General features: G+C 47.9%; 1 protein-coding gene across 2 annotated transcripts in view; it reads left to right on the top strand.

Moving 5' to 3' along the window:
- Positions 1-1,777: 1,777 nt before the first annotated feature.
- The window catches only part of ANKFY1 (ankyrin repeat and FYVE domain containing 1), a 76,457-nt gene continuing 59,467 nt past the window's right edge, over positions 1,778-18,767 (top strand). For both annotated transcript variants that reach the window (XR_005834697.1, XM_040629828.1), the window contains exon 1: positions 1,778-1,844. Coding sequence is in view for 1 of the 2 variants with exons in the window: in XM_040629828.1 (XP_040485762.1) it covers positions 1,835-1,844 (10 nt within the window). In the remaining variant the exon portion in view is untranslated. The remainder of the gene's footprint in view (positions 1,845-18,767) is intronic.

Genomic DNA, 18,767 nt, shown 5'->3' with positions numbered 1-18,767 from the left:
ACACCATTGTCCTGACACATTTTGACACCCTCTCCTCTTCCATCTCCCGGGTGTCCCTCGGCCAGAATGCCCCCCTCTGATCCTCAGAACTTTAACCCCGCGATCCAAACTCCAAATTCCTTCTCCATTCCCCCTTACTACCCACGAAGGCTCACCCTTGATAGCACCCAAGCTTCTCCAACTTGGGATGCCCCCCTGTGCTGTTCTGACCGCTCATCCTGTTCTCAGACCCCTTCCTCAATCTGGGCCTCTTCCTTGGCTCTTCTCCCAGCCACACTTCCCCTGCAGTCCTCAGGCCTCCAGAAATGGGTGCCATCGCCGTTCTTTCGCTTCTCCTTTGAGTACAAATCGGTTTTGAAAGGTCTCCTGCTATTTGATTATATTACTCGAGAATCCTGTTTTTTTGCTCTTAGACACCCCCAGATTCACTGAAGGGTTTGGCTCCTGGTTTACGGTCTCCTTTCTTCCCCACCTCTCAGTTCCAATACTTCATTTTCCTGGCTTCTCATGGTCGCTGCCACTGCTGTGCTTCATTCACTCCCTGTCCTGGACTTTATCACATCTCGGTGCCACCGAACTTCGGAGCTTCCGTTTGCCGCTCTGATCACAGGGCCCGCACCCGGCCCTTGATCCGACAGAGACCCGGGCTTCATGACCCTCTGCCCGCCCCTACCCGGTCTGCCCCTGACCTGTCCGCTCACGCACTGTCTCTGGCAGGAAATCCCAAGGCCCGGCCAACACCGTCACCCATGCTCTCAGCCAGGCGGGGATTCTGCTTGGAAAGCGCCCTGTCCACACGTGTGCACAGGAGACACGCAACGCAGGCCCTCCAGCCCAGCGCCTCTCCCCAGATCTCCCCGCTCTCTCTGGTCCGTGAACGGATGTCATCAACTGCTCTCCTGATGCCTCTCTGCCCCTTCATGTCCGCTTGCATGGGCTTTAAACGACTAAGCGACGGCCTCCGGTTCCTGGTGGGGTCCACAGTTGGGTCCTGGGGTGTGCACAGAGGTCCACGGTGGGGTGCGCAGTGGGGTCCGTGGAGATGTGCCAAGTGAGGTCCCTGGTGGGTTGAGTGGTGGGATGTGTAGTGGGGGTTGGAGTAGGGTGCGCAGAGGGGTCCGTGGAGGGGTAGGTAGTGGAGTCCACGGTGGGGTGCGCAGTGGGGTCCGTGGAGGGGTGCCAAGTGAGGTCCCTGGTGGGTTGAGTGGTGGAGTGGAGGGGTAGGTAGTGGGGTCCGCGGTGGGTTGAGTGGTGGGGTGTGTAGTGGGGTGCGCAGTGGGGTCCGCAGAGGGGTCACTGGCGGGGTCCGCGGAGGGGTCCGCGGTGAGGTCCACAGTGAGGTTGGCGGAGGGGTGCATGGCGGGGTGCGCGGCGAGGTCCATAGAGGGGTCCGCGGTGGGGTGCGCGGCGAGGTCCGTGGAGGGGTCCGCGGTGGGGTGCGCGGCGAGGTCCGTGGTGGGGTCCGCGGTGAGCCCCTGCCCTGGCGCCTCTGCCGCCGCCTCAGCTGCTTGGTCACAGACGCGCCCTGAGACCACGGAGCCCCTCCCTCGACCGTCTCCCGGCCAGGGTTCTGCGAGGAGTGGTGTCGCCCGCCGCGTCCAGCCGGTTCAGCGCCCTGCGTGGGCCGCGGCCACCGTCCCGCCCGCCGCGTGGCGCACGGCCGCACCTCGAAGGTGCGACGGGAGGAGAGGCCGCCGCGCGCCGCCTGCGGCCGCCTCGCGCCGGCGCGCCCTCCGCCCGCTCCCGAGACTCTCGCGAGACCCGCGGCCTCGGGTCCGCGCCGCCCCGGCCGCGCGGCGCTCTTCTCGCGAGGCTGCAGCAGGGCCGGCCCGACATGGCGGAAGGTAGGGTGTCTGGGGGGCCGCGCGGGAAGGCGCCGGGCGGAGCGGGCACCGCCGGCCGGCCGACAGGGCCCTGCGGGAGTCGGCCGGGCGTGGTCGCACGGGGCGCGGCGGGTCTGCGGGGCGGGCCGTTCCAGCCCGTGGGGGCGCGGCGGGCCGGCGTTCTGAGCGCAGCTCCTGAGGCGACGCCCCTCGGGCGCCTCGGACCCCGCGGGCCGCGGCGGCTGCGGAGCCGGGTCCCGGCCGTGCGGCGGGGCGCGAACGCCGGCGTGCGGGGGGCGCCCCTGGGGACCGGCCGCGCCGGCGGGGGACGTCAGCTCTTCGGGAAACCGAAACTGCTGTCCTGGCACGTCCGGCGTCCGGACGGGCTGGGCCCCCGCGCACCGGCCGGGATGCTGTCCCCGGGGTGGCGGAGGCGGCCGGCCGAGGTCGCCTCTCCGGCCCGTGCTTGGCCTCTCCCGGTGCGCTCTTTGTGACACTGCAGGCGGGGGCGCCGGGGCCTCTCCGGCCCTGCCTCCCTGCGCGCAGCGGTGCCGGAACCCGCACGGCGAAGTCCAGCTGTGCAGGGAGGGCCAGGAGGCCAGCGGTGGGGACCGTGCGGGCACCGCCGCTGTGCTTCTCCTATCACCGCCCTGTTGCAGGAGAACGCTCCTTGTTTGACCTGGTGCTTATCGAGTGGTCGCAGTGTCCTGGTCGCGACCGGTCCTGTCGGTCTCGAGCTAAGCTTTGTCTGAACCCATCTTGACTCGGGTCGTAAAATGGGGCGGCCCAGGACAGCCTGCAGGCTCTTCTCCTTTGGATTAGCCTCGGGAACAACCTTGAGAAGGAGGCCTGCGTGTCTGTTGTTTCCACCCCCTTAGATAAAGGAGTTGACAAAGTTACGGAGATAGCTGGATTGGCACCCAGTGTTTGCCTTTGCTCTTCAGCACGTTGGACCCCCTGGAGGGGGAGGCCTCGGATGAATATTGCATGAAAGCAGAGGAGGAATGAAAGGGGCGGAAATAAAGCGAAGGTATCCCGTGAAGCTCGTCTTTGGATAAACCGCAGAATGTTGTTGGACGGGGTGGAGCACCGCAGGCGGCCAGTGAAGTGGAGTTTGTGCTCAGGGCGGTGAGGAAGGCCAGGAGGGAAGACAGCGGAAGGCGGCCTGTGAGGCGAGAGGTAGTGTAGCGCTCGCGTGCTGGCAGGGGGACTGTGCTACCGAGGTAGAGATTGTGGAGGGTGGCGGGGTTATACTCAGGCCTTTCGCTGGGCACCTGCTTTGCCCTGCAGGCAGGTTCCAGGCGTGAGGGTCTCATGCAGGCCGCGTCCAGTGATCGGTCAGGTGTGCTGCAGGTGCCTTGACGTGTGTGAGGGGAGCCCTGGAACACATCCAGCCAGTGGAGTATGCACCTGAAACGAAACGTCCTCAAGGGCTCAATTGCTAAGGGATCGCAGATCTGGAAACGCACTCCTGAGGTTCTGACTTGACAGTTTGTCTTTGACCTTGTTTGTGTTTGAGTTTCCTGGCCTGTGTTTTAAGATTTTGGGAAACAATGTTGCAAAACTTGGGGAAGAATTGAGTGGGGGCGTTGAAGGTGTTATGGGAAATCAAGATTAACTAGAAAGTGTTAGTGTTGTTTCCTGCTGCTTGTTCTTGAGTCAGAATTTGTCCGAGCTGGCTACCCTTGTTCTGAAATACTCACTTAAATACACACAAATTGCAAAGATCTGTGTCATGGAACAGTCGGATTATCTGTAAGCATGTCCTGTGGGAATTTACTGATAACCCGATAACCACCTTTTGTCCGGTGGTGCGAGTGTGTGAACATGTGGAAAGTAGTGCCTAGGAATAGGCTGAAGAAACTGAATGGACAGCTCACTTCTCACTGATTCGTTTAGAAATCAACCTTTTTTTCCTTCCATCCACCCATGGGTATTGGTTTGACCCGATGTACTTAGCTCAGATCTGTCCTAAAATTAGTTTCCATTTCTCTTCTACATGTGCAGCTATCCTACTAATTTAAACTTGCTTCATCACTCAAAAAAGTCCTTCCTGCTTGGACTTCCTGCTTTTACTTTTTCTCCTTTTTTTTTTTTTTTTGCTTACTCACAGCCTACTTTTACAGTTTCCAGTGTCCGCTTTATAACATCAATCAGATCATGTCACTTTCTCTCTTCTCGATACACTTATTCCTGCACACGCACGCACTCTCCACTCCCGTGGCTCTCCGTGCTCTTAAAAATATATTCCAAAGCCGGCCAGTGACCTGTAAGTCCCAGCAGGGTCTGGCCCCTGGTTAACATTGCAGCCATATTTCCTACCTCTTCTCGTTTGCCGTGCTCTTGCCACGCTAACTTCCTTGCTGTTCTTCGTACGTTTCCGATGCTTCTACCTCTCCATCTTTGTCCTTGCAGCTGCCTTGGCCTGGAGCAGTCTCTCTCAGTTTCTCCATACAGCTAACTGACTCATTTGGGTGTCTGTTCGGTTCTCACCACCTTTAGAGATCTTCTTAATAATTTTTTTTAATTCCTTTACTGGAATATAAACCCCCAAAATGGGGACTTCCATTTCATTCACAGCTGTGTATCCCAACTTGGAATCATACCTATAGTTGAAGGAACGGTTGTTACTGAGCGTCACTTACCAGACTGAAGCAAAGTTGCCTGGATACAGCCTCAGTCTCTTGTCAAGTAAGCTGGCGGGACCGGCTTTTAATGTGCTCTGAATAGCATTAGTCTCGTGGGGGCTCCCTAACCTACTTTTCATCCTGCCTGGTTTTTAGTCTTAGCAGTTCAAGTGTAATGCTTGAGAGCTCAGTCTGCGTTCAGACAAGGATTTGAACCCTAGTCTCACTAAGCTGTTATCACCAGCAAGCCAGTTAATTGTTCTCCATCTCCGTTTCCTCAGCTTTAAAAGAGGGATCATCTCTATCTCAGAAGTAGCTGAGGGGGAATCAGAAGAAATAGTGCACAAAGAGCGCTTCTAGCACAATGCCTGGCATTTTTACCCTGGCTTGTACTCTTTTTTTTTTTTAAGATTTTATTTATTATTTATTTGCCAGAGAGAGACAGCCAGCGAGAGAGGGAACACAGCAGGGGGAGTGGGAGAGGAAGAAGCAGGCTCCCAGCAGAGCAGGGAGCCCGATGTGGGGCTGGATCCCAGGATCCTGGGACCACGCCCTGAGCCGAAGGCAGATGCTTGATGACTGAGCCACCCAGGCGCCCCTGTACTCTTTTCTTAAGTCTCCTCTTCAACCATGCTCTCCTTCCCTTCCTCAGTAAAATCATGGTGAGAATTGGAAAACTTGTAATGGTTTACTAAACAGAAAATTGATCATGGACTTTTATTTGCTTACTGGAATTTGGTCAGGAAAATACTTCTGACAATTCAAATATAAGGTGAATACATTACATATTCTGGACCATCACTGGCCAATACATACAGTAGCCATTAGCCACATATGGCTACTTTACTGTAAATTAAATAAAATAAAAAATTCAGTTCCTTGGTCACACTAGCCCAATCTCAGTTGCGTTGTAGCTGTGTGCTTAGTGGTCCCCATACTAGCAGAACACTTGTATCATTCCAGAAAGCGCTGTTGATAGCCCTGTTCTAGAAAATGCTTCATCAGTATAGTCTGGTAGAAAGAGGGAAAGAAGAAACTTTGCTCTCTTTTCAATTTTCAGATTTATTCCTTCGTTTATTATTTCACTCATTCAACAAATACCTGTCCCAGGCTTTTGACAATTATGTATTCGCCGGAGACCTCTTGACCGCTATCCCTTTCTATACCATTGCTTCCTTTTTTCTTCCATTCCTTTTGTTCACTTCTGTCACCAGCGGTACCTCTTCATTTTCTCCTTGAGGATTTTTTTGCTCCCCACAAAGAAAGAAAGTTTATCTGTTCACTGCAGTGACTGTGGATGTGCGGCAAGAGGGATGCAGGGTTCCGTCACTGGCAGGGCAAGTGAGAAATTCCCAAGTGTTAGTCTCTCTTGTTGAATTGGAGTAGGCCAAGGATATGGGGTATTTAAACTCTCCCTTGTAAGGCACTGTGGGGTAGAGGATGGGATGAGCATGGAGTGGGAGGAGGGAGAAGTAGTGGCTACTTAAAACAGAGTAGCCAGACCTAGAGCTTCTTCACAGGGAACTCTGCAGTCTGTGAGGGGAGGTGACAAGCATGTGTATAAGAAACTGTACTGTAAGGGAGAAGGTGAAAAATGCTAGGAGTTACTCTGAAAATTCAGGTGGGAAGAGGATTTTTAGGAAAGTGGTAGGGAGTATGTTTTGGGTGGGTCAGGGAAGGCCTTTGCTGCAGGAGATAGTGTTTGACCTGTGATTTGGAAAATAGACCTCTTTTGGGCATGGAGAGATGGTAATGAGAAGAGGTCACTCTTCTTGATGGAAGGAATAGTGGGGTATGAGGTAGGAAAAGTATGTTAAGGGGCAGATTATGAAGGGCGTGGTTAAGCATTTGGATTTTACTCCGTGGGCTGGAGAGTGAGGCTGCTGAGTGGTATCGGCCAAGGTAGTGACATGACTAGAATCGCCGGAAGCATGTGGGCAGGTCTCGAGGACGGATCTGGGAGGAGGAGGCTGTCACAGTTGGCGATGAGTCTTCGGTAAGGAGCATGGGGCTGGTGACTGATAAGAGTAAGACTTACAGAAGGTATAGACGGCAGGACTTCTGAAACCTGTTTACATGTTGACAAGAGAGATATCAAAGATGACTCAAGGGTTCTGGGTCTGGATGACTCAGATAATGGCTGGGAGGAGGAGGAACAGATTCGAGAACAAATATCTTGACCTCCTTTTTGGACATACTTTGCCATGTCCAGTGGTTATGGCTTAGCAGGCAATCAGAAGCATTTCCAATCAGACTGGCATTTGGATAAAAATTAGCTAGTTAGTATTTGTTGAGTATCTCTTATGAAGCCAGCCCTATGACCAGGGCTATATAGAGTGAGATTATGAAGGATGTGTGTCATGCCGCTGACTTGTAGACAAGATTTCACAGAGTTGGGTTACATTCAGGAAAGTGTATTTCATTTCTGTTAGGTGCAGGCTTCTGTGCCAGGGGTGACAGAGTGACCAAGACACAAGTCTCAGCCTTGATGGGACCTTGGAGAGGACGGGAGGCACGGTATCTCAGAAAAGCATGCTTTTCTGTGCTATATAGTCACAGATTTTCTCTTGCATTGGTGATCGATGCCACCACTGTCCAGCCACCACTCTCAAGTCAGTGAGCTGCATTCAGTCGCCAGACCTCTAGTCCTGGGAAGCTAGCTCTCACACGTGTTCCCTTCTGTCTGCGGCCCTTCCTGATTCAGACTGGCGGCTCTCAACACGGAGAGCTGTGCACATGAGAGTCACCTGGGGAGCTTTTAAAACCCAGGTCTGTGCATCACTCAGCTTCAGTGAAGAGCAACATATCCCACAAAACGTTTTTTTCAAATGAGTCATTATTGAATAAAACATGGTTTTACTGAATCAGTTTTTTAAACCAGTATGTTTGTGTGTGTGTGTGTGTGTGTGTGTGTGTGTATGTGTATATATAAATATACAGATATAGATTTACATAAAATAAGGTAACGTTTCCTACCTAAGAGAGGAGTCCTAGGTAGTAAGTTTTATTTGTAACTAGGGTAAAAGGATTTTTAAAAGCAAACTTTAGTTAAACAATGGCTTTTATACTTTGTCAAAGCATTCAAGTTGTGACAGTTACAATTGCTAGGTTTTTAAAAGGGCAAGAAGTCACAATGTGAACTATCTCTTAGCATCGTCGTATTTTTAATAATACCCAGATGGTGAGAGAGAGAAGCAGGAGGGCGCAGACCGGCAGGGGTCCTGTGGCCCTAACTGACCCTCTACACGTTCCAGACGGTATCGACCTCCTCTTCCCCGCTTCCTTTCCAGTAGGGTATGTTGTGAACCAGAGTTCTCAGTAGTAAATAGACCCACTTATTTCATGTCTTCCATTAAACAGTTGCCCTGGGGCGCCTGAGTGGCTCAGTCGGTGAAGCATCTGCCTTCGGCTCAGGTCATGGTCTCAGGTTTGTGGGATCAAGGCCTGCATCAGGCTCTCTGCTCTGCGGGGAGTGAAGCATCTGCCTTCGGCTCAGGTCATGGTCTCAGGTTTGTGGGATCAAGGCCTGCATCAGGCTCTCTGCTCTGCGGGGAGTTGGCTTCCCCCTCTCCCTCTGCCCCTTTTCCCTGCTCATGCGTCTGCTCTGTTTCTTTTTCTCTGTCTCAGATGGATAAATAAAATCTTTAAAAAATAAAAAAACGGTCGTCCTACATTTAGCGCTCTTGATTAATGAATGGATATGAACCCCAATGAAAGAAAATTTCCATCTGCACTGGGACAGGTTTAGAAAAGTCGTGGTGGTAACTCATTACCAGGGAGGAGCTTTTATCTGCTCTGATGCCGGCAGGTAAGATAGTATTTCTGAGACGTTGGTATTTTAATGAAATACTGTTACGTGGAAGACCCTAATATATTCCTGAAACAACAGTTATTCTTGTAGTTCTCAAAATAGGCTGTTGTCACAGCTTTTACAATTATTTTTTTCTTTTATCTTTTATCTTATATGGACATAGTTAAAGTAGAGTAAGGATAAGGTTATTTAATCAGTAAAGAATTCTATGAAGAATACTAATTCACTGGTAAAATTGGGGCTGGAATGCAAGAACTAGAAAAGTGTGAGGAAAGGAAACATCAAAATTTGTTAATCTAAGAAGACTTGATGAGTCCACTTTGGGTTAGAATCGGAGTAACAGAGGGGCGTAGAAATCGCGTTTAGGATGGGGAATGGGAAGAACACATTTAATTCCTGGTGAATGAATTAACAATAAATGTTTGTTTGCTGTCCTGATATTGGAGCTGAAATTAGGCAGCATGGTACAGTGGGATGAGCGTGGGTTTGGCTTGAGGTCTTGATTCTTGGGTTGGTCTCCTGCTAATTGTGTAAGTTTAGACAGTCCGTTGAACCTAAGTGAATTCTGTTTTGTTAATTGCTGTACTGTTTGGAATATGTTGGTTAGAATATGAGATAATGAGTTAACTGCTATAGGAGACATTAAAAAAATACTAATTCCTCTTTTTTATTGCAAAATGTTACAAGAAACTACATTTTAGTCTCTGTGTAAAACTTTGCTATTGACGCTAATCCAGCCAAAAACTGCTAGGACTTTAAAATCTTTTATTGTGCATAATCTTTTGTTTGTAAAGGTAAGTGTATTAGTTTTCTGGGGCTGCTGTAACACATATCCCCAAACTGGGGGGCTTAAAACAACAGAAATGTATTCATCATGGTTCTGGAGGCCAGAAGTCTGAAATCTGTGTCTGAAATCAGGGCTGAAAGGAGAGTGTCACTCCCCCTGGGAGAGAATGTGTTCCTTTCTTCTTCCAACTTCCAGGGCTGCTGGCGTTCCTTCGCTTGTCAGTCTTCAAGGCTAGCATCTTCAAGTCTCTCATCTTCATACGGCCTCTCTTTGTGTCACAGCTCCCTCTGCCCCTCCTCGTAAGAACACATGTAATTGGACGGGGGGCCTGCCCAATGTAATCACATCTGCAGAGCTCCCCCCCCCCCCCCCCGCCACCTTTTCTTGCCATATAAGGGTACATTCACAGGTTCCAGGGATTAGGACATGGATATTGGTGGGGGCATTTTTCAGCCTACCATAGTAGGCAGTGTCATGTAATTTGATGTATTAAGTTGTAAGATTTCTTAAATTCTTCTGTTTGTGTGCAGTTTCTGAATGCTCAGAGACCGTGCCCTGCAGTTCAAAGTACGGCCGGTGGAGTACAAAGATAAATAAGACATGTCCTGCCCTCAAGAAACTTCTTAGAGGAGCCAGAACACCTCCATAGGAAGCTTGAACTTTTCTAGATGGTGGAGAACTGGCTGAAAGTGTTTGGCTTGGTTAAGCCGTGTTTTAGGAAGTTCAGTGATGATGTGTGTGGAGTACGGTGACGGGGGAAGTAGGAGAAGGACGATGGTTGCATGTGAGTGGGTGATTCAAGGCCTGAAGAAAATGTTGGTGTGATGGTGTTCAGAAAGAAAGAGAAAGGTCAGGGTGCATGCCAGAGGGAGTGTGCTGTTAGTTTCACTGAGTCATAATTGACAAACAGTAAGATTCACCATTTTTGTCAGTTGACAAATATTTACAGTAGTGTAAGCACCACTGCAGTCATGAGCTAGAACATTTCTGTAATCCTAAAAAGTTCCCTTGAACTCCTTTGCAGTCAGTTCCGTTCTTGGGCCTCTGGCAACCGCTGATCTGCTTTCTGTCACTATGGTTTGCCTTTTCTACAGTTTTGTATGGAATTATATGGTATGTAGTCTTTTGTGTCTGGCTTCTTGAACTCAGCATGTTGCTTTTCAGATAGTGTGTTGCATGTGTCAGTAGTCTGTTCCTTTTTACACAGGAGTGGTGTTCCATTATATTTCTATACTACCATTTGTGTCCATTCACCAGCTAGAAATTTGAGTTGTTTCCTGTTTGTACGGACAGGTTTTCATTTCTCTGGGGTAAATTCCTGGGAGTGGAACTGCTGGGTCACAGGCAAGAGTATGATTAACTTTTGGAGAAACTGTTGGACTCTTTTCCACAGTGGCTGTGCTGTTCTGTGTTCTCACCTCTCTCCATCTTTGCCAGCACTTTGATTTCAGCCATCCAGCGGTTGTGCAGTGGCAGGTCACTGTGGTTTTAATTTGCATTTCTTAAATAACTAATGACGTGCATGGCTTTATTTGCGTACTTTATTTGCCGTGCATTTATCTTCTTTGGTGAAGTGTTCAAATTTGTGGCCCTTTTTTATTGAGTTGTCTTACTATAATGAGTTGTAAGAGTTCTTAATATAGTCTGAGTAGAAGTCCTTTGTTGGAAATACACTTCCACATGTTTTCTCCTTGTCTGTGGCCTGCCTGTTCATTTTCTTATGTGTTTAAAGAACAACTTTTGAAATTTATAATGTCCAGTTTATCCATTTTTTTCTCTAATTGATTCTTTTTATCCAGTTCAAGAAATCCGTGCCTCATCTGAGGCCCCTAATACTTGTTATTCTATTTTTCAGTCTAGAAGTTTTATAGTTGTAATCTGTACACTTAGATGAGTGAACTTTGCATAGAGTGGTACGTATGAGTTGGGGCTCACTTGTTCCGTATGGATACTCAGTTGTTCCCATTGTCCTCTCCTCCTTGAAGCCCAGATTACGGCCTGGCCTTTCCCCTGAGAGTTTGCCAAGTCCTGACTTAGAAGGAAGAGTCTTATACAGACCATTGCCTGTTCCTTTTCTGACTGTCCCATGGCTTGCTGATTAAATATATATATGTATATATATATATACACACACAATTATTTTAGGCTAGTCATCGTGAATGCAGGTTTTTTGTCTTAAGCATTTTTCATTGAGTCAGGACTGATGAACTGTCAGAAAGCTCATCGAGATGTCTGACCTCAGACTGCATTGGTGAAGAGCACATGGGTATTTATTATCTGGATAGAAACATGATAAAATTATAATGCAAACTGCTGACAGTCTTCACGGATACTTAGAATAGCCATATTGGTGAATCAGTAGGTTTTATATGTTATATAAATTTCCAGGCTTGTTTTTCTAAAGCAAAGTTGGAGGAAGAGAAGGAGGGAACTTAGCTGAAACCAGCCACTTGATGAAGAAGTAGATAGTAAACCTTTAAACCAGACACTGCTCTAAATGATTTAATGTGACTTAATCCCTCCTTGGTGAAACCCTGAGGTACTATTATTATTCCCATTTCCAGGGAGAAAACCGAAGCACAGAGAGCAGTAACCGCCCTAGGGCACTCGAGAGTTCCCATCTTGGCAAGTGAGGCTCCGGAGTAATGGTCTTGGCTAGATTCTGTTGCCTAAGGACTGTAACAGTAGCACACATTTACGGGGCACATACCTCAGGGCAGGTATTCATCAAGGTCATTATATGTATTGGCACATTTAACACACTTACAGATGAGAATGAGGCATTTGGGTGAGGTGTCCCAAATAGGAAGTGTGGGGCCAGAGTCTGATTCCAGTTAGCCTTGCTCCAGAGCCGGCGGCTGCCCCACTGCACTGTGCTGTAGATTCTGTCTTCGTTATTGCTCAGAATGGTAACCTATGCTGGGGCGCCTGGGTGGCGCAGTTGTTAAGCATCTGCCTTTGGCTCAGGGCGTGATCCCAGCGTTCTGGGATCGAGCCCTGCGTCAGGCTCCTCCGCTGAGAGCCTGTTTCTTCCTCTCCCACTCCCCCTGCTTGTGTTCCTTCTTTCCCTGGCTGTCTCTCTCTCTCTGTCAAATAAATAAATAAAATCTTAAAAAAAAAAAAAAAAGAATGGTAACCTATGCTTTTTCCCCTGTGAACTCTTAGCAGCTTGATGACACTTCAAGGACACGTTTGCATTGTTTGCAAGCAAACAATATTCCCACTGAAGAATGTCTTGGCCGAGCGTGCTCTCTCCGTGACACAAGAGATGGTGTGATGATGGCAGTATCACTGATAGGTGCCCTTGGGATCTGGGTTTCCCTACAGAGATGCTGTGGAGCATCTGAGATTTTGTGAATAAGAGCCCTAAATCACCCTGAAGCCCTTCTTTCATCTTGCCTCTTCTCTGACGATGATCTTTGTGTCTTGTGTCCGTGTCTAGGCATGCCTAGAATTTTGTGTCAGCAATTCTGGACAGAGATCGGGGCTGTTGCAGTAGATTTTGGAATTGTGTGTGGGTAACTGATAGCCAAAGAATTTTATAGGGATCCCTTGAGAAAACGATGGAAGCAGAACTTTATGACCTCCGCATTTTAAGGGTTAGATAGAGGAGTCAGCGACTTTTTACTCTGGAAGGCAAATATGCTCATAATTCAGGATCCAGATTCCTCGTGGCTGTTGGTTTTGTTTCACCCCTCCTGTTGGTGAGCTCCCTGTAAGTGCTACATTGTGCTACATCGCTCGCAAGAGGTGCAAGCTAGACTGTCTTCTTAACTCTCCAAGACGCAGTTCCTAATCTACTGTAATGCTTTGTGCATAGTGGGTGCTTCATAAATACTTGAAGATTGATAGTTGAAGTGAAATGGACATGCGCAGTTGTTTACTGATGACATAGTCTTGATGGGTTGGAACTCTTGAGCAGAATACTTAGGTTGGCTAGAATGTGGAAGGGGTTCCATTTGCTTCGTGGAAGAAGAATCAGCAGTCCACAGCTGCAGGCTGCCCGTCTCTCAGGCAAGTGGGATGGACCTGTAACCACCAGAGGGAACTAGCAAGATGAGGTATTCTCTGGCCGTCCTTCTCATTTGGCTTAGGCAGAAGCAGGTGAGTGGCAGGCGTGTTTGCCAGTGAGCTCTTGGGTAACGAGGCTAGGCCTTGCCTGCTAATTATCTGTATTTCTCATAGAGCTGAGTATTATGTCTGTTCTACAAATCTGTTGACTGATAGTAGTTTAAAGGGAGAATCTGACCAAGAAAGTAAAAGACTGAATGAAGCCTTTTCCTTGTATTTTCTGGACCCAGTATGCTGCAGACTAACAGGCTTTATTTAAATCCTTTAGAGTAAAACACCACTTTCCTGGGACATCTTCCCTTGCTCTAGCTTAAGCCAGGTGGCTTCATGATCTATTTTTTTTTTAAAGACTTTATTTGTGAGAGAGAGAGAGCATGTGTGTCAGGCAGAGGGAGAAGCATACTCCCTGCTGAGCAAGAAGCCTGCTGTGGGGCTGGATCCCAGGACTCTGGGATCATGACCTGAGCTGAAGGCAGACGCTTCACCGATGGAGCCACCCAGGCATCCAGCTTCATGAGCTATTTGGATCCCCCTCAGAGTGCTGTCTTTACCCTGTTACTTGGTAAGCCAAAAAACCCACGTGCCCAGATGGTCTCTCTACCTCGGCACTGGCAGTACACCGGCACTTAGTGCATTCTACTGAGCGTGACTAGGTATGTAGTCATCTTCTACGGAGAGGAGATCTTCCAACAGATCAGTGAGTGAACAGAAAAATGCGGTTCCGTGGGTCTTCTACCTTAACAGTAGTATTCCCAGAGCAGTCTCCCTGCGCGTGACTTGGGGAGGTATGTGCTGGGTGCTGAACCTTTTCTCCTGGGCAGTCATTCCCATACCTGGGGCTGTTTTCGAAGTACACCTTCCCCAGCCCCACCCCAGATCTCCTGAACATTTCAAGCTCCGTCTGGTTCACACAGCCCGAGTGAGTGGTATGCAGTCAGCCTGGGGATAATGTCATCTTGCAGAGCCTGAGAGGAAAGAGGTAGGTGGACTCCCAGTCATGGATTCGGCCGCTTTCTGCTCCTCAGAGGCCTCATCTGGGAGTTGAACTAAAAGAGACGGTCTTTAGGTTCTTTCCCATCAGAAACTTTTGTGATCTCTGAAAACCCTTATACTGGGTATTAGAAAATTAATTCCAGTTGTTCTCCATAATCTTTAAAGTGTGTATAAAACCATACATTTGCTTTATAAGTGCACACAGAATTAAAATTCAAATACTAAAAGGCTTATAGCAAAACATAAATTTTACCAGCCCTCAGTCCTGCTCCCCAGACCACCTTCTTCTCTGTCTGGTTGCCTCTACATGACATTGCTTATGCTGCCGTTCCTAGGTGGGCTAGTGCTAGACTCTGACTTCTTACTGTAGTGTATTAGGACTTGCCTGTCTGAGAGTTTTTTAAAAGTACACCCTAATTTGCACCTCCCCAAGTAAGTAATAGTGATGCTTTTCATTTTTTTTTTTTTCAAGATTTTATTTATTTATTTGACAGAGAGACAGCCAGCGAGAGAGGGAACACAATCAGGGGAAGTGGGAGAGGAAGAAGCAGGCTCCCGGCGGAGCAGGGAGCCCGATGCGGGGCTCAATCCCAGGACCCTGGGATCACGCCCTGAGCCGAAGGCAGACGCTTAATGACTGAACCACCCAGGCGCCCCATAGTGATGCTTTTTAAAGTGTGTTTGGCTCTGCTGTTTGTTGTGGGGATTGTCAGTGCAGACTTGCTGTCTGCGGCGATGCAGTATTTAACGTGGCTCATTCCACATTTCTCAGTATTTGCTCCTCTGGACTTTTGTCACTTCACATGGCTTCTAATGTCCTGTTGATTTGCCATGACTTTCATTGATGAGTTTTAGTTCCTAGGTCAATAAAACACTTGAATCCCATTCTGATTTTCATGACTCAAAAAAAACGTTGTGTAAGCTTAATGTTAAAATAGTTTAAGCTGTTTATCCGGTAGTTATGTCACTGTGGAATGCGGGCACGTGGAGGAAATGCTGACAGTCTTGAGTGCTCACGGGAGTCACAGTACCGTTGTCATTTAGTTCTGCAGGAACACTGGGAAGCAGCCCCTCAACCCCCATTTTACAGATGAACTGCAGCTCAGAGAGGTTAACTTGCCTGCGGCCCCATGGCTACTTACTGAAACGATTTGGACTCCTATCAGGTTGACTCCAAAACCCACTATAAGTTTATATCAGTTTGTTTTTAACCTTTTAATTGGAGCATAAGATACATGCAGAAAATAACAGATCATAATAAGTGTAGAACTCAGTGAATGATCAGAGTGAAATATGCACTAACTACTCTTTGAACAGACCAGGATGTTAGCGGCACCCGGAGGCCCTCGCATTCCCTCGCAGTTACTACCCTCCTACCGTTCGTCCAGGGTAACCACTGTAGTGACTTCTGACACTGTGGATTCATGTTGCTACAGTGGTAACAGTTTCTGAACAGAATTTGATAACGACTCTTGATCATATGTCCTTCTACACTTTCTGTTACTACATCTGGAGATTTGGTGCTAGTTTTTCTTCCTATTTCTTTTTCTGCAGAAAAAAAAAAGTGTAAATTTCATACCTTATACAAAATTTATTAACTTAATGCTCTGTGCTAAAAACTTCTCCCTTTGAGGTCAGTAATTACAATTCTTGGCTTTTTAGTCGAAGTCACTGTGAAGAACTCTTCAAAACCAGTGACCCCTGTGGATCTGTCACACACGAGTAAAAGCACAAGACTGAATCTACTTAAGGGCTTTTGTGTACCTGTGAATGCTACGTGCTGGTATTTTTTAAATATCGTAGTAGGATTATTGTCGTACTGTTCGCTTTAGTCAGGGGTTTTGAAAGCAATATTTTGTTTAAGTACATGTAGGCCCAATAATTGCAGTATTTTGGGGAGAAGTGCTCTGGGAATTGCCCTCTGAGATGTGGCTCATGAGTGCGGTGGTCAGTTTATCAGCTGTAAGCACATTCCCGTCTTGCAGGTGCCTTCTGCTTTGTTTCCCCAGGAACTCTCACTTACCCCCGAGACTCGCACCAGCTTTGGGACTCCAAGCATTTCTGTAACATGGATCCTCTGGAAGAGAGGAAAAATGTTTCCTACTAAATGTATGAAGAAAACAGTCTACGAGTATTTGTACACATTTCTCTTAAAATATTTCTTTCTAATTATGAAAGCAGAACACATTTGTTGTAGAGTACCTGAAATGTGCAGAGAAGTGCAGTAGTCCCCCCATGAGATCTGCTGATATTTTGTGGTATTTGTCTTTTTACGTCTCACACACATGAATATTTATAATAAAATTGGAATTATAAAATAAATTTAGTTTCACTGCCTGTTTTTTTTTCTGTTAATATGTTGTCTTTGAATACACAGAGAGCATTACATATTTCTTAGAAAACATTTGTTGCATAATAACTTCACAGTCAAGTACCACACTTAGTTTATTTAACCATTCTGTGTTTTTTTTTTTTTTATAATGTAGGTCTTTATTCACAGCAGAATGTATTTCTTTTTTTTTTTTTTTTTAAAGATTTTATTTATTTATTCGACAGAGAGAGACAGCCAGCAAGAGAGGGAACACAAGCAGGGGGAGTGGGAGAGGAAGAAGCAGGCTCATAGCGGAAGAGCCTGATGCGGGACTCGATCCCGGAACGCCGGCATCACGCCCTGAGCTGAAGGCAGACGATTAACCGCTGTGCCACCCAGGCGCCCCTAACCATTCTGTGTTTTGAACCAGTTTTGGATTGTTTCCGTGTTTATAAAGAATTAGCTATTGGACAGCAGGTGGGGGGGATGAAGATGAGGAGAGGAAAGGAATCCTCTTTGATAAAACTGGATTGTACTTGTTCAACTGAATTGATCAAATATTTAGTGAACCTTTGTATGTCAGACCCTGTGGTAGGTCTGTGGTAGAGATGTGGATGTGAATTCTTTCACGTTGGAGATCAGATATGATGAGTGAGGGCCTGAATCAAGTCATAGTGGATATGGGGATACAGAAGACAGAAGGATTCCCACAGATGTTTAAGTGGGAAAGCTGATTTGTGTAGGGTTGGGGCCATGTGAGTGAGAGGGAGACATTTAAGATTACACCCACATTTTCCCTTCGCATAACTGGGCTAGACAGTGCGTCACTTATTAGTATGGGGACCATACAAAGGCAGAGAAAATTTGCTTAGAGTTTTATCCTAGGCATCGTGAACTGAGCTGCCTGTGGGCCACTAGAGAGCAGTGTCTTTCAGGCAGGGGGATAGATGAAGCTAAGAAAAGAAATCTGGACGACAGAGATGGGTCCGTGGATCATCGGCACTTAGATTGTGGCATCAGCTACAGAGCCGGACCTGGTAGAACTGCCCTGGGAGGACATACAGCTGAGAAGAGGGCCAGGGGTAGAGCCCTGAGGAGCATCAGTGGTCAGCGGTGGGTGGGATGCAGAGAAGCAGGGGAAAGATGGAGAATCGGAAAGAGGGTGGCATCGTGGTTGCTGAAAGAAGGGGAAAAATTGTCATATGCTGCGTGGTAGGTCCAGGAGGAGAACCACAGCCAATGTCTATTGGATTTGGCAATTAGGTCATTGTTGAGAGGAGTTTCAAGGGAATGGTGGGGACAGAAGAGGGAATGATGGGGGAGTAGGGGTGAGGAAGTGGTGGATGGTAGCTAGAGATGGAAGGGCAAAGGTGGTCGGATGTGCTGTGGAAGGAGGGTGTTGTGTTACTAGAGTCTCGTGCTGAGGAGAAGGACCCAGTTGAAAGAGAAGTCGCTGAGAAGGGAGGCTGATGCCAAAGCAGAGGACCTGAGCAGAGTGATGGGTTTGGAGCCCAGGTGGAGGGATTATACCCTCGCATAGGAGGGAGATACTTGCCCTGAGGAAGCACCGGGTGGGTGGGAGGAATTGCTGGTGTGGCCAGAGTTGTTGGCAGTAGCTCAGTTTTCTCAAGACACAGAATGAGGCGGGTCGTGTGGGAGGTGGGCTTGAGGGCAGTGTCAGGATTTGCAGTGTCTGGTAAGGGGTAGATGGGGGAAGGGGCCAAGGCCCAGAGGGCGGGAGCAGCACCGTGGTTAGAGATCCAGGTCTCCAGCCGTGATCTGTAGAGGTACTGATTAGTATGGTGCCGTGAACCCCAGCAAGGCTCTAGAGCCCAGGTAACGGAGAAGGGAAATTCCTTGACCAGGTATTCCTCAGGGAAGTCTTCCCTGGCGTCTGAAGTTAGACTTCTTTTTTTTTTTTTTTTAATTTTTTTTTTAATAATGATTTTTTATTTTATTATGTTAGTCACCATACTTAAGTTAGACTTCTTATAGGTTCTCACACCTGTGTTCTCTCCTTCTAGTGCTCCTAGGGTTGTAGTTCTGCGTTTAATTGTTAGCGTTGTTACTGTCATCATAAAACTTGGCTTACCCCAGCAAACTAAAAGCTCTGAGGAAAGATACATCGGAATTTGCTTACCATTGTGAGTGTCTGGGACCTAGTAGACGCTCGGTAAATGTTTGTTCAATTTAAGAAGCAACCTTTTTGATCCGCCTCAGCATGCCTGTGGATGTGACTTGCTTTCATTTGAACCATTATTGACTGTCCTGCTTCTTTCCTGAAGGAGGGGAGGTCAGGTGGTGTGGAAGAGTGGGTCCTAGACCACAGGCCCTGGCATGAGAG

This window comes from Ursus maritimus, unplaced genomic scaffold, assembly GCF_017311325.1.
Source record: "Ursus maritimus isolate PB19 unplaced genomic scaffold, ASM1731132v1 scaffold_14, whole genome shotgun sequence".
NCBI classification, from domain to species: Eukaryota; Metazoa; Chordata; class Mammalia; order Carnivora; family Ursidae; genus Ursus; species Ursus maritimus.
The sequence above is the reverse complement of the archived record's forward strand: the minus strand, read 5'-3'. Positions and strand labels throughout refer to the sequence as shown.